This window comes from Salmo trutta, chromosome 18 (genome assembly GCF_901001165.1).
Source record: "Salmo trutta chromosome 18, fSalTru1.1, whole genome shotgun sequence".
NCBI classification, from domain to species: Eukaryota; Metazoa; Chordata; class Actinopteri; order Salmoniformes; family Salmonidae; genus Salmo; species Salmo trutta.
The window spans coordinates 16,648,455-16,673,346 of NC_042974.1; the positions used below are offsets into that span (position 1 = coordinate 16,648,455).

General features: G+C 42.7%; 2 protein-coding genes across 5 annotated transcripts in view; both read left to right on the forward strand.

The window, feature by feature from the left end:
• The first annotated feature begins 1,354 nt into the window (after positions 1 to 1,354).
• On the forward strand, positions 1,355 to 7,936 carry LOC115152882 (60S ribosomal protein L38). Its single transcript, XM_029697781.1, has 5 exons — positions 1,355 to 1,458; positions 1,665 to 1,691; positions 2,393 to 2,453; positions 5,311 to 5,433; positions 7,862 to 7,936. Exons 2-5 carry the CDS (start codon positions 1,689 to 1,691, stop codon positions 7,885 to 7,887), a joined length of 213 nt encoding a protein of 70 aa, XP_029553641.1. The 5' UTR covers positions 1,355 to 1,458; positions 1,665 to 1,688; the 3' UTR covers positions 7,888 to 7,936.
• A 145-nt stretch (positions 7,937 to 8,081) lies between these two features.
• Positions 8,082 to 24,892, forward strand: part of LOC115152881 (protein tweety homolog 2-like) — a 97,501-nt gene continuing 80,690 nt past the window's right edge. For all 4 annotated transcript variants that reach the window (XM_029697778.1, XM_029697779.1, XM_029697780.1 and 1 more), the window contains exon 1: positions 8,082 to 10,172. In XM_029697778.1, the coding sequence (XP_029553638.1) occupies positions 10,044 to 10,172 (129 nt within the window). In that variant the 5' untranslated portion in view covers positions 8,082 to 10,043. The remainder of the gene's footprint in view (positions 10,173 to 24,892) is intronic.

Here is a 24,892-nt window from a genome sequence, read left to right on the forward strand (position 1 = left end):
TAAATCATTTAGTATCAACCATTTTAGTTACTGACAGAGGAACATCCAAGGCAAGGGAGGTATAAACTAATCTGGACAGACCTTCAGATTTGATAAAAGTACACGTCCAGATAAAGAAAGATCTCTTAATAACCAGGAGTTAAATCTCTTTCCAATTTTCTTTACAATAGGAGAGAAATTTAAGTTGGCCCTTTCTTTCTGATCTTTGCTAACTTTAATACCAAGATATGTGATCATATCTTTTACAGGGATATTACATACTGAGTTTAAGTCACATCTTTTCAACACAAATAATTCACATTTCCTAATATTCCGAGATAAACCTGATACATGTGTGAAGGCATTAAAACACTCAATAGCTTTCCTGACTTCATTATGATCTTTCAAAAAATGGTGGTGTCATCAGCCAATTGTGAACATTTTATCTCTTTGTCTTGTATCTGAATACCCCTACAACTATCCTTATTTATATGAAGTGTCATAACTTGCGTGACAAATAAAAATAAGAAAGGAGAAATTGGGCATCCTTGTTTAATTCCACGTCTAATGTTGAATCTCTGTGCAGTTCCATGGGATAATTTAACAGAGATGTTACTATTATTGTAAAGGTCTTAATTACACTTTGAAAATATTGACCAAAATCAAAAAATTAAAGTCTCAAAAAGAAAATGTTAAACTGTATCAAATGCCTTGTAAAAGTCTACAAGTACAATAAAGCAATCTTCCATAATGTGCTCATTGTAGTCTATCAAGTCCAATACTAGTCGAATATTATTACATATATGTCTGCCCTTTATAAAACCAGGCTGGGTATCATCAATGATTTGGTCAAGACCATTTTTAAGTATTTCTGCAAAGATGGATGCAAGTAGCTTTCCATCATTGTTCATTAATGTGATTGGTCTCCAATTTTCTAACACCATAGAATCTTTGTTTGGTATGCTTTGGGTTGATATCGCGCTGTGCAGACTGGCGGGTATTATCCAGGCTAAAAGCGGCTGGTGTCTGAGCTAAAGGTAAGGCCGCTAGCAGTGGTTAATTAACAATGACTAAATAGAATAAGAAAAATAAGAAAAAAAACAATGACTAAATAGCTAGTAGCTAATTAGCTGGTTAGCATCTGATGGAGGTTTTAGCTATAAGGTCTAAAAAATAGCAGATCTGTATCACATTTGAATGGAAAAAGAGATTGAAATATATACAAAAAAAGAGGAAAAAAAACAAAATGTACACGGGACATTGACAAACACGTCTACACCACTACGCCATCTTGGATCAGGAGTTTGCAAATTGGTTATTGTTTCTGGGAAAATAAAAAGTAAACGTTTAAGTAAGGATAAATGAGTGAAGAGAAAGTCGTTCATCTTACATTTGTCCTCCATGGTATGCCGTAGCTTGACCTATAATTTTTACGTCAGCGGAAGTTCCGTCCTCTTTCTCCCCTCTCTTGCAGGCTGTGTAAGTTGTATATATTTTTCCATACATTCAATATTACATTTGTAATCATCCTCCATCCTTCTTATAACTGCATAATATGCCCCCCAAATTATTAAAGAATGATCTTACAAAGATGTATCCATATAATAAACCTAATATTAGTTTTGCGTTGCTTGTTCTACTGAAATTATCTGAATTCTGACCCTCGTCTTTCTACGGTCTTTCAGGCTTCAGTCCGCTGACACGGCAAGATGGTGAGGACCATTTTCATAGAATTTTAATTACATGGCTAACTGTTCATGGCATACTGTTTAGTACGCTTAGTGTTAGCTATTTCGTTGAGACGTTGGTATCTGTTTGCCTGGTTGTTACCTGTGTAACTAGTTCGCCAGCATTATCTAGCCGAGTAGGCTACTAGTTAGCACAGGCCAATTCCGGTGCGGCCAAGTAATGCTGCTTTGGTTGGTTACTGCCAGTACACGAGTTTCTAACTAACTTAAACTGATGTTGTGTAGCTATTTCGTTAGTAACTGAAATGTCAACGAGTCGAGTGAAAGGCAGCTACAACTGTCATTGTGGGTTGTAACGAGCTAACTAGCGAACGTTAGCACTCCTAGCCAATGATAACCTGGCTAGCCAGCATGTCTTAGCAAGTTGTCCAACCATCACAGGCTGTCTCGTGCTTGTGATGCATTTACACGCTTGCCAGAATAAGGGTGGACCTAGTGCTAAATTTCGATATAACCAGAATCTTTAGTTCCACCGGTCCACTGACAATCCTCACATTACTTTCATTTAGTTAGCTTGTTATTATTCTCTCTTGGCTAGATGGCTATGCCAGCAATGAGGCTATAATCTTATGCCATGTTAGCAAAGGTATTTGTGTTGAGATAACCCCTGTAGTTGTGTGGTTGTTGCAGAACATTGTACTTATTATTTCCCTGTTATATTGCAGCCACGAAAAATCGAAGAAATAAAAGATTTCCTTCTTACAGCAAGGAGGAAGGATGCCAAGTGTAAGTATTACATTGTTGCCCACATGCTCTGCTCATCTGACACTTTTTCTGACAGTTGAATCAAGTAATCAAATTAAAGTTTATTTGTCACGTGCGCCGAATACAACAGGATACAACAGAATACAAAACCTTACAGTGAAATGCATACTCACAGGCTCTAACCAATAGTGCGAAGAAGAAAAAAAAGGTGTGTGTGTGTGTAGGTAAGTAAAGAAATAAAACAACAGGAAAAAGACAGTTGAAAAATAAGAGTAGCAAGGCTATATACAGACACCGGTTAGTCAGGCTTATTGAGGTAGTATGTACATGTGGGTATGGTTAAAGTGACTATGCATATAATGAACAGAGTAGCAGTAGCGTAAAAAGAGGGGTTGGCGGGTGGTGAGACAATGCAGATAGCCCGGTTAGCCAATGTGTGGGAGCACTGGTTGGTGTGGCCAATTGAGGTAGTATGTACATGAATGTATAGTTAGTGACTATGCATATAAGATAAACAGAGGGTAGCAGCAGCGTAAAAGAGGGGTTTGGGGGGGGGGCACACAATGCAAATAGTCCGGGTAACCATTTGGTTACCTGTTCAGGAGTCTTATGGCTTGGGGGTAAAAACTGTTGAGAAGCCTTTTTGTCCTAGACTTGGCACTCCGGTACTGCTTGCCATGTGGTAGTAGAGAGAACAGTATGGCTGGGGTCTTTGACAATTTTCAGGGCCTTCCTCTGACACCGCCTGGTGTAGAGGTCCTGGATGGCAGGCAGCTTTGCCCCAGTGATGTACTGGGCCGTACGCACTACACTCTGAAGTGCCCTGCGGTCGGAGGCTGAGCAATTGCCGTACCAGACAGTGATGCATCCGGTCAGGATGCTCTCGATGTTGCAGCTGTAGAACCTTTTGAGGATCTCAGGACCCATGCCAAATCTTTTTAGTTTCCTGAGGGGGATTAGGCTTTGTCGTGCCCTCTTCACGACTGTCTTGGTGTGTTTGGACCATTCTAATTTGTTGTTATGTGGAGAGCAAGGAATTTTAAGCTCTCAACCTGCTCCACTACAGCCCCGTCGATGATAATGGGGACGTGCTCGGTGCTCCTTTTCCTGTAGTCCACAATCATCCCCTTAGTCTTGGTTACGTTGAGGGATAGGTTGTTGTTCTGGCACCACCCGGCCAGGTCTCTGACCTCCCTATAGGCTGTCTCGTCGGTGATCAGGCCTACCACTGTTGTGTTGTGTGCAAACTTAATGATGGTGTTGGAGTCGTGCCTGGCCATGCGGTTGTGGGTGAACAGGAGGGGACTGAGCACACACCACTGGGGGGCTCCAGTGTTGAGGATCAGCGTGGCAGATGTTGCTACCTACCCTCACCACCTGGGGGTGGCCCGTCAGGAAGTCCAGGATTCAGTTGCAGAGGGTGGTGTTTAGTCCCAGGATCCATAGCTTAGTGATGAGCTTTGAGGGTACTATGGTGTTGAACACTGAGTTGTAGTCAATGAATAGCATTCTCACATAGGTGTTCCTTTTGTCCAGGTGGGAAAGGGCAGTGTGGAGTGCAATAGAGATTGCATCATCTGTGGATCTGTTTGGGCGGTATGCAAATTGGAGTGGGTCTAGGGTTTCTGGGATAATGGTTTTGATGTGAGCCATTACCAGCCTTTCAAAGCACTTCATGGCTACGGACGTGAGTGCTGCAGGTCTGTAGTCATTTAGGCAGGTTGCCTTTGTGTTCTTGGGCACAGGGACTATGGTGGTCTGCTTGAAACATGTTGGTATTACAGACTCAATCAGGGACATGTTGAAAATGTCAGTGAAGACACCTGCCAGTTGGTCAGCACACGTCCTGGTAATCCGTCTGGCCCCGCAGCCTTGTGAATGTTGACCTGTTTAAAGGTCTTACTCACGTCGGCTACGGAGAGCGTGATCACACAGTCGTCCGGAACAGCTGATGCTCTCATGCATGCCTCAGTGTTTCTTGCCTCAACGCGAGCATGGAAGTGATTTAGCTCGTCTGGCTCTACCTTTTAGCTCAGTGCAAATGTTGCCTGTAATCCATGGCTTCTGTTTGGGGTATGTACATACAGTCACTGGGGACGACATCCTCAATGCACTTATCAATAAAAGCCAGTGACTGATGTGGTGTATTCCTCAATGTCATCGGAAGAATCCCGGAACATGTTCCAGTCTGTGATAGCAAAATAGTCCTGTTGTTTAGCATCTGCTTCATCTGACAATGTTTTTATAGACTGAGTCACTGGTGCTTCCTGCTTTAATTTTTGCTTGTAAGCAGGAATCAGGAGGATAGAGTTGTGGTCGGATTTACCAGATGGAGGGCGAGGGAGAGCTTTGTACGCGTCTCTGTGTGTGGAGTACAGGTGATCTAGAATTTCTTTCCCTCTGGTTGCACATTTAACATGTTGATAGAGATTTGGTAGAACTGATTTAAGTTTCCTTGCATTAAAGTCTCCGGCCACTAGGAGCGCCGCCTCTGCGTGAGTGGTTTCCTGTTTGCTTATTTCCTTATACAGCTGGCTGAGTGCTGTCTTAGTCCCGGCATCTGTCTGTGGTGGTAAATTAACAGCTACGAAAAGTATAGCTGAGAACTCTCTAGGCAAGTAGTGTGGCCTGCAATTTATCACAATATATTCTACTTCAAGCGAGCAAAATCTAGAGACTTCCTTAGATTACGTGCACCAGCTGTTGTTTACAAATATGCACAGACCGTATTGTACACTAGTCAGTACACTCAAAATGTGGAGTTTGTTAACGCTTATGTCTTTATCATTTCTGCACCCACATAGGATTGTGTCTGGGAACGCCGACTGCGAACTATAGTGTTGAATGTTTAGATTGCTTCTTGTTTATTATCCCACAGCCGTAAAGATCAAGAAGAACAAGGACAATGTCAAGTTCAAGGTGCGTTGCAGCCGGTACCTGTACACCCTCGTCATCACAGATAAGGAGAAGGCAGAGAAGCTGAAACAGTCCCTGCCCCCAGGTAAGATGCTCAACTTTCATCACATGGAATCTGGCATGTTGTGGTTAATTGGGTTGGTAATTGGCACAAGGAGTCTGAAATCTGTTTTATAGGACCATCTCTCAAGACCTTTAATCCTGAAGTCTGGTGACAATTTCCAGTCTATAAAGATGTTATTTTGTCAGTGCAGAGTGGTTACAAATTGAACGTGATGAAGTAATCTGATCTATTACTATACAAGTTGTCCAAACACCACATGTTTGGTGCTTGTGGTGCATTTGCACACTTGCTAGGAGAGTAAGGATGGACCTAATGCTTAGTTTCAACTTCATCAGAAATTGAGATCCACCGGTGCATGGACGTATATTCCTTAATGCTTTGAGCTGTCTGGGAATATTGGCGGCCAACATTTTTTTTAATCTGATATAACAACGCTGCTTGCTTCCATTGCCGCTGAAGATTTTAAAGTGAAACTGACAGCGTTTTAACTATTTTGGAAGATATGAAACAGACAATCATATCAGATAAATATATAAAATTCCCAGTTTATGCTACAAAACTCGGAGGTTTTAAAAATGAGTTATATTTGACTCAACATTCCATGACGTACACTAAGGAATTGTTGGCAGAATAGGTAGTTGCAGTTCAATGCGTGATTTAATGTAACTAAACAATACTTTTCTTGGTAGTCCGAAACGTATTGCCCTCAGGTTGTTTTTTATTTATTTTTATTTCACCTTTATTTAACCAGGTAGGCCAGTTGAGAACAAGTTCTCATTTACAACTGCGACCTGGCCAAGATGAAGCAAAGCGGTGCGACAAACAACACAGTTACACATGGAATAAACAAACGTACAGTCAATAACACAATAGGAAAGTCTATATACAGTGTGTGCAAATGAGGTAAGGCGATAAATAGGTCGTAGTGGCGAAGTAATCACAATTTAGCAATTAAACACTGGAGTGATGGATGTGCAGAAGATGAATGTGCAGGTAGAGATACTGGGGTTCAAAGGAGCAAAAAAAAAAGTTAACAATATGGAGATGAGGTTGTTGGATGGCCTATTTACAGATGGACTATGTACAGGTGCAATGATCTGTAAGCTGCTCTGATAGCTAATGCTTAAAGTTAGTGAGAGAGATACGAGTCTCCAGCTTCAACGATTTGTGCAATTCGTTCCAGTCATTGGCAGCAGAGAACTGGAAGGAAAGGTGGCCAAAGGAGGAATTGTCTTTGTAATGCACAGCTGGTCTGGTACATTGTTTGTTGCCACCTTTCGGTATATACAGTTTAAAGACTCGATATTCTAGAAAAAAACTGACAAATGTAACTAAGACTGGGAATGTCAATACTATCAAACTAGCAAGTGCAATGATCACAAGTCAATCATAACGTGGCTAATAGGCTAGCATATCTTTATTTAGCAAGCTAAAAACAGCCTAACGTTAGCTACATTTTAATTTATTGTTCATTTCACCTTTATTTAACCAAGTAGGCCAGTTGAGAACAAGTTCTCATTTACAACTTGCGACCTGGCCAAGATGAAGCAAAGCAGTGGAACACAAACAACAACAGTTACACATGGAATAAACAAGCGTACAGTCAGTAACTAAATAGAGAAAAAAACGTCTATATACAGTGTGTGCAAATGGCATGAGGAGGTAAGGCAATAAATAGGCCATAGTAGTGAACTAATTACAATTTAGCAAATTAACACTGGTGTAATAGCTGTGCAGATGATGTGCAATAAAGTAAATAAAAATAAAGTAAATAACTTCCATCAAACACACAGTCCAGAGCAAAGTGAATGATAGCAGGTCTGTGGCAAATTTCTTGTTTTCATGAAGGCCTACTGTAGCTCTGATTGGCTGTGGCGCACTGGTCTGCGTAGACTCTGTTCCTATTTACTGCAGTATCTATTCATTGTTCAAAAACATTGCTGCTTTCCCATTCTATGTTGCTATAGAATCTTTTGCAAATGCTTTAGTATATGTTATTCCCTAACTTTTAAAAAATGTATTAACTTGACCATATGTAAGTGGTCGCTTGTCAGAAAATGTTTTACGGTGTCGTTCTTCCTAGGGGTGTATATGAACAGATTTGAATAAGATTTCATGTTGCTAAAATGTTGCAGTTTCCTTTTTTAAATTGATTTATACTCTTTCCTGAACCCCCAACTGTACATTTTAGTCATTTAGCAGATGCTCTTATCCCGAGCAATTTACAGGAGCAGTTATGGTTAAGTGCCTTGCTCAAGGACATATCAACAGATGTTTCCCAAAATCTGCTCAGGGATTTGAACAAGCGAACTTTCGCTTGTCCGCCTACCGCCAGTAGCATTTCTAATAATGTCAATGTATCAAGTTTGTAGCTTGGTCACTCAAAGCATGTTTTGTGAATGAGCATGATTCATGTAATGTAGTTTCTAACCAGCTCATCTCTTTTCAGGTCTGGCTGTGAAGGAGCTCAAGTAGAGGACTATCTTCGTGTACAGTAAATTGTAATAAAAAGAGGAAAACCATTTGTCTTTGTCATGCCTGTTATGTTGTTCCACTACAGTAAATTATCTATATTCATGTGTAACATGCTTAGTGGCTTTTTATTGGAAGAAGGCAAAAACTGTCTGCCGAATGAAGTGACTGGATTATCTAAGAGCTGGTTTCCCAGACAGATTCAACCTACTCCTCAGATTTAAGGACTTCCTCCAATTATTTGTTTTTTGTACTTGTCCTATTGCAGTGATATCCCAAGTGTATATATACGATGAAGTATACTAAAGGGTAAAAAATGTTTTGCATTAGTGTTTTGTATGCATTCACTACTGTAAGTCGCTCTGGATAAGAGCGTCTGCTAAATGACTAAAATGTAAATGTAGACAACTGCAAACTTAGGAGTTGGGCATTCAAAGAGTTGGTTTGATTGGAAGTCGGGACGTCGGCCTACCCCATGCTTGAGGAGCACTAGAAAACAGAAGAGGGAAGGCCCACCCCCACTGGTGCTGTCATGACTTGCATGGATCACCTGTTGAGATGTGTAATCAGGTGTTTAATGAAGAGATGGCTGCTGTTGAAGATTCACGACTAAACAAATTTGACAGGTTATCTGTAGTGGAGTGGCCCTCTTCCAATACTCAAATGATGTAACCACATCTAAATTGTTTCGGGTGGTGACTACATTGCTTACACATATCCAATCGCTTATAGCCCTGCGCTTACTTCATGGACTGGTGGATTTAAATACAAATATGCTCCTGGAAGTGACTAGGTGAAGAACCTGCCATTACAGATGCAGTACTATTACTTTACCAACACTGCCATTTCGTGGATTTGGGATAATTATGTATATAGACTTAGTGGTCAATCTGATGGTTAGGGTAAAAAAGGTGACTATCTACATGCTAATTATGACTAATTGAAAGGTGTAGATGGGTAGGCTAGTTTCTTTTGGCATGTTTAGCTGAAGTCTCCACAGTAAGTTGTGAACAGCGATATTAACTTAGGTAGGCCTAAGGGACAGTGCCATGGTACCATTGACAGGCACGTGTCGGGCTAAAGTTCTCCATTTCAGACTAGTGCATAGTCAGAATCGGCTTCATGAGACTCATCCACTTCATACAGAATGTTCTGAAGGTTGAGACTTATGATATTCACCTTGTTTGTCACAGCATGCTGAAATGTTTAGTGTTTAATTTGTTGGAATGACCATAGCATTGGCTACTGTCTACTACAAACTAGACAGACCACTTCCCCACTGATATGCTAGGATACAAAAGGTTTGTGTCTCAAATGGCACACTATTATTCCTATATACTGCACTACTTTTGACCAGGTATTTATGGGTCTTAAATTAGTAGACTATAAGGAATAGGGTGGCATTTGTTATTTAAAATATTTTCGGATTCGGGATAGTAAATTAGAACCCATTCTTCAGCTCCCTGTCTGTCAACACTGGGTCATTGTCCAGCAGCAGTTTGCAGACTGGAAAAAGACCAGGCCAAATCCTCCAGCTGCGCCGTATGACTACGGTCATTTTATCAGTTGTGTGTTATTTCCATGGCACTTTGGTAAATTTTGACAGATTCTGCATGTGAGTTTATTTACACTAGATGGTAGTGTTGCAAAGTCAATGGAGCTACCCAGATATCGATGTTGCTTTTGCGAACATTTCATAATTATTATATATTTGGCCTATACCTATACTTTTTTCATAAACTTGAGTATCCATTTACCACGTGCCAAGCCTTACTTTTTCCAATATTTTTTTTTTCATTACTATTCATGTTCCTGCTTTCAGGTTCTGCGCGCTCTCGCTTTGTCTCCAGCATTCCTACGCGCTCCGGTGTAGGGACGGCCCTTGTCTGTGGAATGACTGGACCAGCAGACGGTAGGATGGCTGTGGTTGAAACGGGCTGACCGGGCACGGTGTGCTAATTTTCTTTTTCACGGATCATTTTGGGATGCTTTCCTTTAACGATCTCCCTGCACCTTTTGTCTACTGTGCGTGTGAACGAGTTTACATTATCCAGCATGCTTTTTCATTGCAGTTTATAGCTTTGTTACAGAAGACGGGACTGCGCTGTCCGTTTACTAAAGAAGACTACTAGATCTTGGATAATTAAACTCGGGCCAGGATGTCTTCAATACGGGAGGATTATAGTGCACCTTGGTGGACATATTGGCTACACAATTTCCCTCATGTCAACTTGAACTTTCAGCCCATCGACAACACGTTCACTCCCCAGGATCAGAACTACCAGCAGGTTCGTGGTAGACACCGAGATTTGACCCACGCGGGTCTCATAATCTCCATCCAAATTGGCACCGACCTTAATCCCAATATATTGCACAATTTTGACCATGGCCTTCAGAGCTCTGGTCAAAAGCAGTGCACTATAAAAGTAATGGTAGGATGCCATTTGGGATTAAACCATAACATGCTGGCGGTTCCCACTTTTTCAGCAAGATGCTAGACATTTGTGAATAGTCATCTGAGAGATAATGTCCTTTCTGGAGTACACTATCTTATTTGTAAATATCAAAGATTAAATGTAATGTTGCAAGTAGCCTTAACATTGCATTGTAGTCTGTCCTGTGTAGGCCGACCATACTTCTGCTGTTGGCAGAAATTCTCAGATAAAGCAGTTCATTAATTTGATAATCCTGATGGAAGAGAAAGGGATATTTTGTATCTTTAAAAAATAAAATATTTCACCATTCTTTAACCAGGTAGGCCAGTTGAGAACAAGTTCACATTTACAACTGTGACCTGGCCAAGATAAAGCAAAGCAGTGTGACAAAAACAACAACACAGAGTTACACATGGGATAAACAAATGTACAGTCAATAACACAATAGAAAAACCAAATGTACAGTGCGTGCAAATGTAGTAAGATTAGGGAGGTAAGAAATACATCAAATCAAATTTATTTATATAGCCCTTCTTACATCAGCTGATATCTCAAAGTGCTGTACAGAAACCCAGCCTAAAACCCTAAACAGCAAGAAATGCAGGTGTAGAAGCACGGTGGCTAGGAAAAACTCCCTAGAAAGGCCAAAACCTAGGAAGAAACCTAGAGAGGAACCAGGCTATGAGGGGTGGCCAGTCCTCTTCTGGCTGTGCCGGGTGGAGATGGTAACAGAACATGGCCAAGATGTTCAAATGTTCATAAATGACCAGAATGGTCAAATAATAGTAATCACAGTGAACAGGTCAGGGTTCCATAGCCGCAGGCAGAACAGTTGAAACTGGAGCAGCAGCACGGCCAGGTGGACTGGGAACAACAAGGAGTCATCATGCCAGGTAGTCCTGAGGCATGGTCCTAGGGCTCAGGTCCTCCGAGAGAGAGAGAGAAAGAGAGAATTAGAGAGAGCATACTTAAATTCACACAGGATACCGGATAAGACAGGAGAAATACTCCAGATATAACAGACTGACCCTAGCCCCCCGACACAAACTCCTGCAGCATAAATACTGGAGGCTGAGACAGGAGGGGTCAGGAGACACTGTGGCCCCATCCGATGATACCCCCGGACAGGGCCAAACAGGCAGGATATAACCCCACCCACTTTGCCAAAGCACAGCCCCCACACCGCTAGAGGGATATCTTCAACCACCAACTTACCATCCTGAGACAAGGCCAAGTATAGCCCACAAAGATCTCCGCCACGGCACAACCCAAGGGGGGGGGGGGGCGCCAACCCGGACAGGAAGACCACGTCAGTGACTCAACCCACTCAAGTGACGCAACCCTCCTAGGGACGGCATGGAAGAAGAGCACCAGTAAGCCAGTAACTCGGCCCTTGTAATAGGGTTAGAGGCAGAGAATCCCAGTGGAGAGAGGGGAACCGGCTAGGCAGAGACGGCAAGGGTGGTTCGTTGCTCCAGTGCCTTTCCGTTCACCTTCACACTCCTGGGCCAGACTACACTCAATCATAGGACCTACTGAAGAGATGAGTCTTCAATAAAGACTTAAAGGTTGAGACCAAGTCTGCTTCTCTCACATGGGTAGGCAGATCATTCCATAAAAAATGGAGCTCTATAGGAGAAAGCCCTGCCTCAAGCTGTTTGCTTAGAAATTCTAGGGACAATTAGGAGGCCTGCGTCTTGTGACCGTAGAGTACGTGTAGGTATGTACGGCAGGACCAAATCGAAAAGATAGGTAGGAGCAAGCCCATGTAATGCTTTGTAGGTTAGCAGTAAAACCTTGAAATCAGCCCTTGCCTTAACAGGAAGCCAGTGTAGGGAGGCTAGCACTGGAGTGATATGATCAAATGTTTTGGTTCTAGTCAGGATTCTAGCAGCCGTATTTAGCACTAACTGAAGTTTATTTAGTGCTTTATCCGGGTAGCCGGAAAGTAGAGCATTGCAGTAGTCTAACCTAGAAGTAACAAAAGCATGGATTAATTTTTCTGCATCAATTGTGGACAGAAAATTTCAGATTTTTGCTATGTCCTTGAAACAATCTTGATATGTTCGTCAAAGAGAGATCAGGGTCCAGAGTAACGCCGAAGTCCAACACAGTTTTAGTTGAGACGACTGTACAACCATCGAGATTAATTGTCAGATTCAACAGAAGATCTCTTTGTTTCTTGGGACCTAGAACAAGCATCTCTTTTTTGTCCGAGTTTAAAAGTAGAAAGTTTGCAGCCATCCACTTCCTTATGTCTGAAACACAGGCTTCTAGCGAGGGTAATTTTGGGGCTTCACCATGTTTCATTGAAATGTACAGCTGTGTGTCATCTGCATAGCAGTGAAAGTTAACATTATGTTTTCGAATGACATCCCCGAGAGGTAAAATATATAGTGAAAACAATAGTGGTCCCTGTAGCTCAGTTGGTAGAGCATGGTGTTTGCAATGCCAGGGTTGTGGGTTCAATTCCCACGGGGGGCCAGCACAGAAAAAAAAAGTATGAAATGTATGCATTCACTACTGTAAGTCCCTCTGGATAAGAGCGTCTGCTAAATGACTAAAATGTAAATGTAAAACGGAACCTTGAGGAACACCAAAATGTACAGTTGATTTGTCAGAGGACAAACCATTCACAGAGACAAACTGATATCTTTCCGACAGATAAGATCTAAACCAGGCCAGAACTTGTCCGTGTAGGCCAATTTGGGTTTCCAATCTCTCCAAAAGAATGTGGTGATCGACGGTATCAAAAGCAGCACTAAGGTCTAGGAGCATGAGGACAGATGCAGAGCCTCGGTCTGACGCCATTAAAAGGTCATTTACCACCTTCACAAGTGCAGTCTCAGTGCTATGATGGGGTCTAAAACCTAACTGAAGCATTTCGTATACATTGTTTGTCTTCAGGAGGGCAGTGAGTTGCTGCGCAACAGCTTTTTCAAAAAATGTTGAGAGGAATGGGAGATTCGATATAGGCTGATAGTTTTTTATATTTTCTGGGTCAAGGTTTGGCTTTTTCAAGAGAGGCTTTATTACTGCCACTTTTAGTGAGTTTGGTACATATCCGGTGGATAGAGAGCCGTTTATTATGTTCAACATAGGAGGGCCAAGCACAGGAAGCAGCTCTTTCAGTCGTTTAGTTGGAATAGGGTCCAGTATGCAGCTTGAAGGTCTAGAGGCGATAATTATTTTCATCATCATTGTGTCAAGAGATATAGTACTTAAACACTTAAGTGTCTCCCTTGATCCTAGGTCCTGGCAGAGTTGTGCAGATTCAGGACAACTGAGCTTTGGAGGAATACACAGATTTAAAGAGGAGTCCATAATTTGCTTTCTAATGATCATGATCTTTTCCTCAAAGAAATTCATTAATTTATTACTGCTTAAATGAAAGCCATCCTCTCTTGGGGAATGCTGCTTTTTAGTTAGCTTTGCTACAGTATCAAAAATACATTTTGGATTGTTCTTATTTTCCTCAATTAGGTTGGACAATAGGATGATCGAGCAGCAGTGAGGGCTCTTCGATACTGCACGGTACTGTCTTTCCAAGCTAGTCGGAAGACTTCCAGTTTGGTGTGGCGCCATTTCCGTTCCAATTTTCTGGAAGCTTGCTTCAGAGCTCGGGTATTTTCTGTATACTAGGGAGCTAGTTTCTTATGACAACTGTTTTTAGGTTTTAGGGGTGCAACTGCAGCTAGGGTATTGCGCAAGGTTAAATTGAGTTCCTCAGTAAGGTGGTTAACTGATTTTTGTCCTCTGACATCCTTGGGCAGGCAGAGGGAGTCTGGAAGGGCATCAAGGAATCTTTGGGTTGTCTGAGAATTATAGCATGACTTTTGATGCTCCTTGGTTGGGGTCTGAGCAGATTATTTGTTGCGATTGCAAACGTAAAAAAAATGGTTGTCCGATAGTCCAGGATTATGAGGAAAAACATTAAGATCCATAACATTTATTCCATGGAACAAATAAATACCCCATGGAGGCAAAATAATTACAATTTAGCAATTAAACACTGGAGTGATAGATGTGCAGATGATGTGAAAGTAGAGATACTGGGGTGTAAGAGGGTAAGTAATAATATGGGGATGATTTAGTTGGGTGTGCTTTTTACAGATGGGCTGTGTACAGGTACAGTGATCGGTAAGCTGCTCTGACAGCTGATGCTTAAAGTTAGAGGGAGATATAAGTCTCCAGCTTCAGTGATTTTTTTGCAATTCGCTCCAGTCATTGGCAGCAGAGAACTGGAAGGAAAGGCGGCCAAAGTAGGTATTGGATTTGGGGATGACCAGTGAAATATACCTGCTGGAGCGTGTGCTACGAGTGGGTGTTGCTATGGTGACCAGTGAGCTGAGATAAGGCGGGGCTTTACCTAGCAAAGAATTATAGATGACTTCGAGCCAGTGGGTTTGGCGACGAATATGTAGCTAGGGGCAGCCATCGAGAGCATACAGGTCACAGTGGTGGGTAGTATATGGTGCTTTGGTGACAAAACGGATGGCACTGTGATAAACTGCATCCAATTTGCTGAGTAGAGTGTTGGAGGCTATTTTGTAAATGACATTGCCGAAGTCAAGGATCGGTAGGATAGTCAGTTTTACGAGGTTATGTTTGGCAGCATGAGTGAAGGAGGCTTTGTTGCGAAATAGGATACCTATTCTAGATTTAATTTTGGATTCGAGATGCTTAATGTGATTTTACAGTCTAACCAGACACCTAGGTATTTGTAGTTGTCCACATATTCTAAGTCAGAACCGTCTAGAGTAGTGATGCTAGTCGGGCGGGCGCGTGCGGGCAGCAATCGGTTGAAGAGCATGCATTTAGTTTTACTAGCATGTAAAAGCAGTTGGAGGCCATGGAAGGAGTGTTGTATGGCATTGAAGCTCGTTTGGAGGTTTGTTAACACAGTGTCCAAAGAAGGGCCAGATGTATACAGAATTGTGTCGTATGCGTAGAGGTGGATCAGAGAATCACCAGCAGCAAGAGCGACATTGATATATACAGAGAAAAGAGTCGGCCCGAGAATTGAACCCTGTTGCACCCCCACAGAGACTGCCAGAGGTCCGGACAACAGGCCCTCCGATTTGACACACTGAACTCTATCTGGGAAATAGTTGGTGAACCAAGTGAGGCAGTCATTTGAGAAACCAAGGCTGTTGAGTCTGCCGATAAAAATGCGGTGATTGGCCAAGAATGATGAAGACGGCTGCACAATACTGCCTTTTATCCATGGCGTTATGATATCGTTTTGACCTTGAGCATGGCTGAGGTGCACCCGTGACCAGCTCGGAAACCAGATTGCATAGTGGAGAAGGTACGGTGGGATTCGAAATGGTTGGTGATCTGTTTGTTAACTTGGCTTTCGAAGATTTTAGAAAGGCAGGGCAGGATGGATATAAGTCTATAACATTTTGGGTATAGAGTGTCTCCCCCTTCGAAGAGGGGGATGACCGCAGCAGCTTTCCAATCTTTGGGGATCTCAGATGATACGAAAGAGAGGTTGAACAGGGTAGTAATAGGGGTTGCAACAATTTCGGCAGATAACTTCAGAAAGAAAGTCCAGATTGTCTAGCCCAGCTGATTTGTAGGGATACAGATTTTGCAGCTCTCTCAGAAAATCAGGGGGAGGGGTGCAGAGCTGTTTGCCGGTGTAGGGGTAGCCAGGTGGAAAGCATGGCCAGCCATAGAAAAATGCCTATTGAAATGATCGATTATCGTAGATTTATCGGTGGTGACAGTGTTTCCTAGCCTCAGGCAGTTGGGAGGAGGTGCTCTTATTCTCCATGGACTTTACTGTGTCCCAAAACTTTTGGGAATTAGTGCTACAGGATGCAAATTTCTGTTTGAAAAGCTAACTTTAGCTTTCCTGACTGTTTATATTGGTTCCTGACTTCCCTGAAAAGTTGCATATCGCGGGGGCTATTCAATGCTAATGCAGTCCGCCACAGGATGTTTTTGTGCTGGTCGAGGGCAGTCAAGTCTGGGGTTATATCTGTTCTTAGTTCTACATTTTTTGAATGGGGCATGCTTATTTAAGATGGTGAGGAAAGCACTTTTAAAGAGCAACCAGGCATCTCCTACTGACGGGATGAGGTCAATATCCTTCCAGGATACCCGGGCCAAGTCGATTAGAAAGGCCTGCTTGCTGAAGTGTAAGGGAGCGTTTGACAGTGATGAGGGGTGGTCTTTTGACCACGGACCCATTACGGATGCAGGCAATGAGGCAGTGATCGCTGAGATCCTGGTTGAAGACAGCAGAGGTGTATTTAGAGGGCAATTTGGTCAGGATGAAGGTTCCTTGATAATTTGTGTGAGATTGAGGGCATCTAGTTTAGATTTAGATTAATAATATCCCTGTTTAGGTCACCTAACAGTACAATCTCTGAAGATAGATGGGGGGCAATCAATTCACATATGGTGTCGAGGGCACAGCTGGGGGCTGAGGGGGGTGTATAACAAGCGGCAATGTTAAGAGACTTATTTCTGGAAAGGTGGATTTTTAAAAGTAGAAGCTCGAATTGTTTGGGCACAGACCTGGATAGTATGACAGAACTCTGCAGGCTATCTCTGCAGTAGATTGCAACTCCGCCCCCTTTGGCAGTTCAATCTTGTCGGAAAATGTAGTTGGGGATGGACATTTCAGAATTTTTGTGGCCTTCCTAAGCCAGGATTCAGACACGGCTAGGACATCAGGGTTGGCGGAGTGTGCTAACGCAGTGAATAAAACAAACTTAGGGAGGAGGCTTCTGATGTTAACATGCATGAAACTAAAGCTTTTACGGTTACAGAAGTCAACAAATGAGACTACGTTGGGAATTGGTGTGGTACTGGGGGCAACGGGGCCTGGGTTAACCTCTACATCACCAGAGGAACAGAGGAGGAGTAGGATAAGGGTACGGCTAAAGGCTATAAGAACTGGTCGTCTAATGTGTTGGGGAAAGAAAATAAAAGTAGCAGATTTCTGGGCGTGGTAGAATAGATTCAGGGCATAATGTACAGACAAGGGTATCGTAGGATGTGAGTACAGTGGAGGTAAACTGGTCCCTGGAGGCACCAGTTAAGCCAGGTGAGGTCTCCGCATGTGTGGAGGGTGCGACACACGAGCTATCTAAGGCATTTAGGACGGGGCTGGGGTCTCTATAGTGAAATAAAACAATAATAACTAACCTAAACAGCAGTAGACAAGGCATATTGACATTAGGGAGAGGCATGAGTAGCCGAGTGATCATCGGGCCCAATGAGCAGCAATAGGTGAAGTCAGAGGGCCGTTCAGTAGTCGCTACTACGCTAGAGCTGGAGATACGGCGATTCAGAAAGCTAGCAGGCCGTGGCCAGTAGATGGATCTTCGGCGACGTCGCAACGGAAAAGCCTGTTGAAACCACCTCGGACAATTACGTCGGCAGACCAGTTGTTATGGATCGGCAGGGCGCTGTGTCGGCAATAAAGGGTCCAGGCCAATTGGCAAAAGAGGTATTGTAGCCCAAGAATTAGCTGGTCGACCTCTTTGGCTAGCCGGGAGATGGGCCTAGCTCGAGGCTAGCTCAAGGCTAACTGGTGCTTGCTTCGGGACAGAGACGTTAGCCAGGAGTAGCCACTCGGATTGCAGCTAGCTATCTGCGGTGATACGGTGTAAAGGTCCAGAGCTTGCGGTAGGAATCCGGAGATGTGGTAGAGAAAAAGCAGTCTGATATGCTCTGGGTTGATATTGCTCTGTGCAGACTGGCAGGTATTGACAGAGCTGAGGCTGGCTGGTGTCCGAGTTAACGGTGAAGACCGCTAGCAGTGGCTAACTGGCTAGTAGATAGTTAGCTGGCTAGCCTCTGGTGGGAGTTTCGGTTCTAAAGTAAAAAAAAATAGCAGATTCGTACCACATTGGGTGAGGCGGGTTGCTGTAGAGTATTTTCAGTCCGTAGATGGAAAGTGAGATTAAAATATATACAAAAAAACTGAGGAAAACGATTATTAAGATGGGACAAGACACGTCCGACTGCTACGCCATCTTGGATAACTTCTTGTTTTATACCACACCCAATAACACTTTAGCTATTTATTTAAACCCTTGTTAATGGAAGTAAACCTGTGTGCTCATCAGACACAGCATATTTCACATCTCTCTTGTAATCACACACAACACAAAAGATAAGGAAGCTGATGCTTTTGGCTTAGCAGACAGGAATGCCAGAGGAGAGGAGAGTGCCTGACTGTCATGGGGTAAGCTACAGACTGCACACATTGTTTCCTCACACTTCCAAATGACCAGGCAGGCCACCAAGTCCTTGGGATGAGCAATGTTTCAGATCTTACTTTCCACAAAGACTGGGTTTATTTCAAAGAATGTTGTTTTCTATAGCGTACATAGCTGTCTGTCCCTAAAATAGGGACAGACCGCTGTCATTTATTTTTCAAAGTGGCTAAAGTGAGACACCCACCCTACATTTGCTGGTTCTAATTAGGTAGGTAATGTGGAGCCTTTTCTGTAGGGGTGAACAAGTTTAATGGGAAAGCGTTAGTAAGAAAGAAAGCGATGGGGAGAGAGTAGAGGGATGGGAGAGAGCAGAGTGATGGGAGAGATTAGAGGGAAGAGGGAAGCAGTGGAGAGGGAAGAGGGATGGGGAGGGAGGGAAGGGAGGGATGAGGGATGGGGAGAGAGTAGAGAGAGGGAAGACAGGGATGGGGGAGAGTAGAGTGGGGAAGACAGGGATGGGGGAGAGTAGAGCGAGGGAAGACAGGGATGGGGAGAGAGCAGAGAGAGGGGTGGGAAGAAAGGGATGGGGAGAGAGCAGAGAGAGGGAAGATAGGCTAATTGACATTTGAGTCATTTGGAGGTCTACCTGTGGATGTATTTCAAGGCCGACCTTCAAACTCAGTGCCTCTTTGCTTGACATAATGGGAAAATCAAAAGAAGTCAGTCAAGACCTCAAAGAAATTGTAGACCTCCACAAGTCTGGTTCATCCTTGGGAGCAATTTCTAAACACCTGAAGGTACCACGTTCATCTGTACAAACAGTAGTACACAATTATAAACACCATGGGACCATGCAGCCGTCATACCACTCAGGAAGGAGACGCGTTCTGTCTCCTAGAGATGAACGTACTTTGGTGTGAAAAGTGCAAATCAATCATTTAACAACAGCAAAGGACCTTGTGAAGGTGCTGGAGGAAAAGGGGAACAAAAGTATCTGTATCCACAGTAAAACGAGTCCTATATCGACATAACCTGAAAGGCCGCTTGTGGAAGGCTACCCAAAACGTTTGACCCAAGTTAAACAATTTAAAGGCAATGCTACCAAATACTAATTGAGTGTATGTAAACTTCTGACCCACTGGGAATGTGATGAAAGATATAAAAGCTTAAAATAAATCATTCTCTCTACTATTATTCTGACATTTCACATTCTCAAAAAATAAAGTGGTGATCCTAACTGACCTAAAACAGGGAATTTTTACTAGGATTAAATGTCAGGAATTGTGAAAACTGAGTTTAAGTGTATTTGGCTAAGGTGAATGTAAACTTCCGACTTCAACAGTATATGAAAGGGGATACCTAGTCAGTTGCACAACTGAATGCATTCAACTAATAGATCATTTCTTGTATTCATTGTGAGGCACAGCTGAGTGAGCATATTTTGCTCTTTTTCTTACTGGACTGGTGGCCTGCATCTGATGGTCAGTCTGAGGGGAGGTCTAAGCAGCAGTGAGGCTGCCTCACCCGACTCACCGTCCCTCCTCTCTCCCTCCCTCCGCTGAGAAAAGAGGATACAGCCATCTAGCTGATGGCGTAACTTAAGTCCCACTGCATTATTTCTGCCTCGTGCACCAATTCATGTTGTTACTCCTATGGCCAGAGAAAGTGAAATATTCCTTGACATGAAAAAAGATACAAGCCACGAATAATAACAATGCAAGCTTATGGAAACACTTTGCTAAACTCATTCATTGCAGCTATAGTGCTAGTTGTAGCGTGAGTAGAAGTAGGGAGAATGCACATTTTATGGCTTAAAAGTGTTGAACAAAGTGTTGGGAGGGCTGAATAACAACCTGAACATGAACTTACTCATAAAAACAGAAGCTCTTTGCTGTATTCGTTGAGTCTCTCTGGTCATGGTTTTGAAGTCTCACAGTATCAGCTTTGCTGTGCTTTCAAGGCTTCTTTTTACGGTCTATGGCTCGAGGGAACTGTGCAGACATGGTGAACTGAGCAGTAGCAGTGTGTGGATAAAATCACTAGGGAAGCCATATTACAACCTATGTGTTGAGATAATTGCGTTGTTTGCCTTTTTAACCTGTTAATTCATATCCCTTGCGACCATGATATATAGGCCTAAAGGCTGAGACAATAAGAAGACACAGTGGCAGAATAAACTCGACCACACCTTTGTTTTATCACAAAGCCGGATAGTAACCTCTGTCCAGTGAAGTCCACAAAGCATATTGTACAGTAACAGACAGTTACATGACCTACAGCATGGTCAAGCAACTTCATTTTCCCGACTTTTTCGGACCACTGAACAACTATTGATTTAGAACCACTGACAGTTACCGCAAGTCACAAAGAAAACAGGAGCTGCCTCCACTATTCCAACAAAATTTCAACATCATCAAATCACCTCTGCTTAGTCTAATACAGTGACATCTAAACAATTTAGTCCAGTTTAATGTAAGCTAAATATGATGTGGCTGTCCATGGTTCTCATTTCTGCGTGTGTGTGAGCGTTCGTGCAAGTAGAAAAAAATGTTGACTCACCCTTGTAGAGAAACGCCAATGCCATCCTTCTCTCATGTTGATGAAACAGTCTAACACTCTGTCATACAGTACACGCTTTTAGTGTTTTTTGACCTAGGCTACCTGGCTAAAATGCTTGCTCCCTAGCCTAAATTACATGCATGGGCAACGTTAGCTAGTTAACATTAGCCTTCTACATCTAGCTACATATTGAACTTCCATCCTCTCAGGCCAGGGGCACAACAATGTATGAATAAATGGTTGGATCAGAATTGCCATTATAATCATTGGCCAGTATGGAGAATTTTGTAAAACCACAAGTCCAGCTCAATCTTAATCCATAGCTAATTTTGGAAAGGGCCAATTTTAGCTAGCTAGCCACCAGAGGACAACACAATGAGATGCAACAATTAAAGTTTTACTGTCAATGACGTATGCTCTCAATGGGATTTGATAGGAGTGACGCCAAAATCCAAGCTGGCTTCCCTTGACACTTTTTTTGGTGCGCCGGACCATTCACAGTTGAGCTCGCTCAGTTTAGCTCAATACTGATTGGCACATTTTTTTTTTATACCTTTTTTATCAAGGGAGGCCAAATGCTCGCTGGCTTCCCTTGCCTTCAATGCTACGGGCGGCAACAATGTCATACTCGTTTGGACCAGACAACATCAGATAGATGGCTTACATGTAGAGAGACAGAGGGGTGCTTTCTCCTGTGGGATACATTCAGCCTCTTGCCAATTGAAAGAAAATTATGAAACACAGAGAGATGAAAGATAATTTTTTTATAAAAAAAAAAATTCTTGGTCACTTTTTTTGGGAAGCCTGGCTTCCCTTGAATACACACCTCTGGAATACACACCTCTTTGCCAGCGATAGGCCTATAATTGCAGTTGACTTGCTTCCTTAGCCTGTTCTACCTTCAGACACATGAAATGGTTCAAAATGGGCACACTTGGCCTTCTCGACGCTATGGCTGCTGAATCAAGTGCACGTACCGCAAACAGCGCAAAACAAATAAAAAAAATTGGGATGCAAGGCTTTATCGTTGGCTTTTTAAATACATTTTTGGACTGATTTCCTTTAACATTGAAATAAATATATTTAAGCCGACCCCTTGTGCGAAACACTGCTTTAAATTACTGCTAGTTTGATGGTTGTAGCCTTCAATTGTCCCATTAACAATCACTCATATTAGAAAACGTATTTAATTTCAAACTTCACATTTCTCAAGTGTAGGCTACTTATCGTAATGAACAATGTCAGCAAAATGCCTGCGATAAGTGATCATTATGGTCGGTGTTGATTAGTTTGTTTCTCTCTCTAGGAGAGACATAGAAACCACTGCACAGGGAAACACCAATAAATTGGAGACCAGCTGACTAGAGTAGACGGTGACATGACATGTGCATGTTTTCCAGGCTACTTTGAAGCCACAAGAAGCATGCAGGATGGGACTGACTGATGTTTCTATTGGTAATGAGATGCCTTGGAACAGTTTTCAGGTCTGAAGTGGCATGATTTTTTTTGTGCTGCAAAATGTAACTTTTTGGATGATCTGACCAAATTCACAAAGAAATGTGAGTTATAGATCCTTCATTCTCATTGAAAGCAAGACTATGAAGTGGTATATCTGTTCTATGTGAGCTATTTCTATGCTTCCCGTTCTTAAGTTTCGTTTTTGTGTGTTTTAGTTTCAGTTTTGTACAACAACTTCAAACAGCTGAAAATACAATATTTTTGGTTATGGAAAATATATTTCACAGCGGTTTTGATGGTACAATAATTCTCAACACTATACATTCCTTGTTTTGTCACATAAACTGAAATTAGGCGAACTATTATAATTTTAGCAACCAGGAAATGGCAGAGCGATTTCTGCATATTGCACTGTTAACTGTCAATAGTAATGTTGAGCTTCTCATCTCAGAGTCAGTGACAGTGGGAGGTGAGTCAGAGCTGATTGGGGGTGGGAGGAGAGAGGATGAAGGATCTCCATGGGAGACAATTGACTCCTGTTCGAATGATCATCAACCACCACCATGCAGCCTGATAGGTAGCCTATAGCCAGGGGTGTAATGTTCAAGCGCTACGCTATCCTGCCACGCACACTACGCTAGCCTGCCACACTCTCCTATCTGTCCGTGTACTAGGCTTCTTGCACTAATGCTGCAATTCGAAAGCGATACATTGACACAGTAGTCAGAAATGAACATTCCACAAGTTATGGCTCTTGTGGTGATTATTGATCACTACAGCTGCAGTGATGATGTTATTACTGGTGAAAATCAGTAGATCTGACTGACACTGGAGACCACTAGGCCCAGACCCCTACAGGCCTATTATATCTCAAGGCTACAAGGGTCTGACTAGACTTACTACAATAGATCATCATGAAGAAACAGACAGTATTTGCTCTCATATTTAGGGCCAGGTTTTCCTGACAACATGACCTGGTTATATATTCTGGTCAGTGGTGATCGGACAGCCACCATTCGTCGGCACAGTGTATGTTGTCTTTATTATCCCATTATGGAGGGTAACCATCTGGAACTCCAATCAGCCTAATCACCCACCAATGCGTTGTGGATCCGGTTATACTCTACCCTATCTGGCATCAAGAGCAGGAGTAAGCCAATAATGTGTCTACATTTATCCACAGAGCCTAATGCAATGTGTTAAATGGCCAGCTATTGGCCTGTTAATGAGTTTACTGTGCTTATCCCCTATATGTTGGCATTAGACTATATGAGATTGAGAAGCAGGTTGGATACATAGTTGTGGTCAGGGTACAGGCCTCTGTACTGTATTGAATACAGTAGAGCTGCTGGTTGGCTGAGGATATGATGCCTTTCTACAGACAGTGCTATCGTGACAGAACAAACTGTTTGCCTATTCAACATAGAACACTTAGTGTTAGATGATAAAGAATTCCAATTAAGAACGACAGATAATATCCTAAAAAGATGAACTATCTCTCATTCTTAATGCAATTCTCTCTCTAGTCTCTCTACTCAACTTTATCAGATATTGCTGGCATCGATCTCTCCACATAGTCAGTCTGTGGAGGGAGGTTATTGAGTGGGCCCCCCTTGCATGACTCAGACGCCACATCAGAATGAGCTGTAATTGGCCAGTTTGAGCAGAGCCAATGTTTGAATTCCTCTGGTTGGCTGCGGCCCACAGAATGAAGTGGAATGTAAGAGTCACAGTCTTACTGAAGGACGCTTTCTTTCTGATGGGTTTAGTGTGCGTGTGCGTGCATGTTTGTTTGTGTGCGTGCGTGTTTGTTTGTGTGTGTGCATGTGTGTTTGTGTGTGTATTATGGAAAGGATGGCTGATTCTCACATATGCCTGGCCTGTAGATTCTCACTCTCCATCGGACATTGTAAATGGTGTTCTAATCATGTGAATCACTTGACCTTAGAAATTAATGAACTAGAGAATTTTCCTCCGTGGTAATTTAGTCTAATGCTCATGCACTCTACGGACAAACAGATTATTATATTGATTCAGCATCATGTCTTCTGTTTGGTATCTTTTGACTTTTGTTACATGTCTGTGCAGAAGCTGAGGACTTTTAGATAGCCAGTACGCATGTCTGTCTCCTATACAAATAGACTTGTCTGTGGAAAGAGACAAATCACTTTAGTCATGTGATAGTCATTTTGGCCTCAGCAAGCGTTGCGTTTCCTGCTGTAAGATCTGTTCTGCTCCTCATCTCTCTCACCAGAATGGGAAGAAGGAGGACACAACCCAAAAAGAGTTCTCACAAAAATAGGTCATGACCCAATTTCTCCTCATATCACATTGCCTGCCTGCCTCAGTGTGTGGGTGCGTCAGAGAGGGAGA

Excerpts from the sequence above, each read along its gene's own strand:
- LOC115152882 (XM_029697781.1), top strand. Across the intron at positions 2,454-5,310 it reads AAGGAGGAAGGATGCCAAGT|CCGTAAAGATCAAGAAGAAC; the intron begins GTAAGTATTACA and ends ATTATCCCACAG. Across the intron at positions 5,434-7,861 it reads GAAACAGTCCCTGCCCCCAG|GTCTGGCTGTGAAGGAGCTC; the intron begins GTAAGATGCTCA and ends ATCTCTTTTCAG.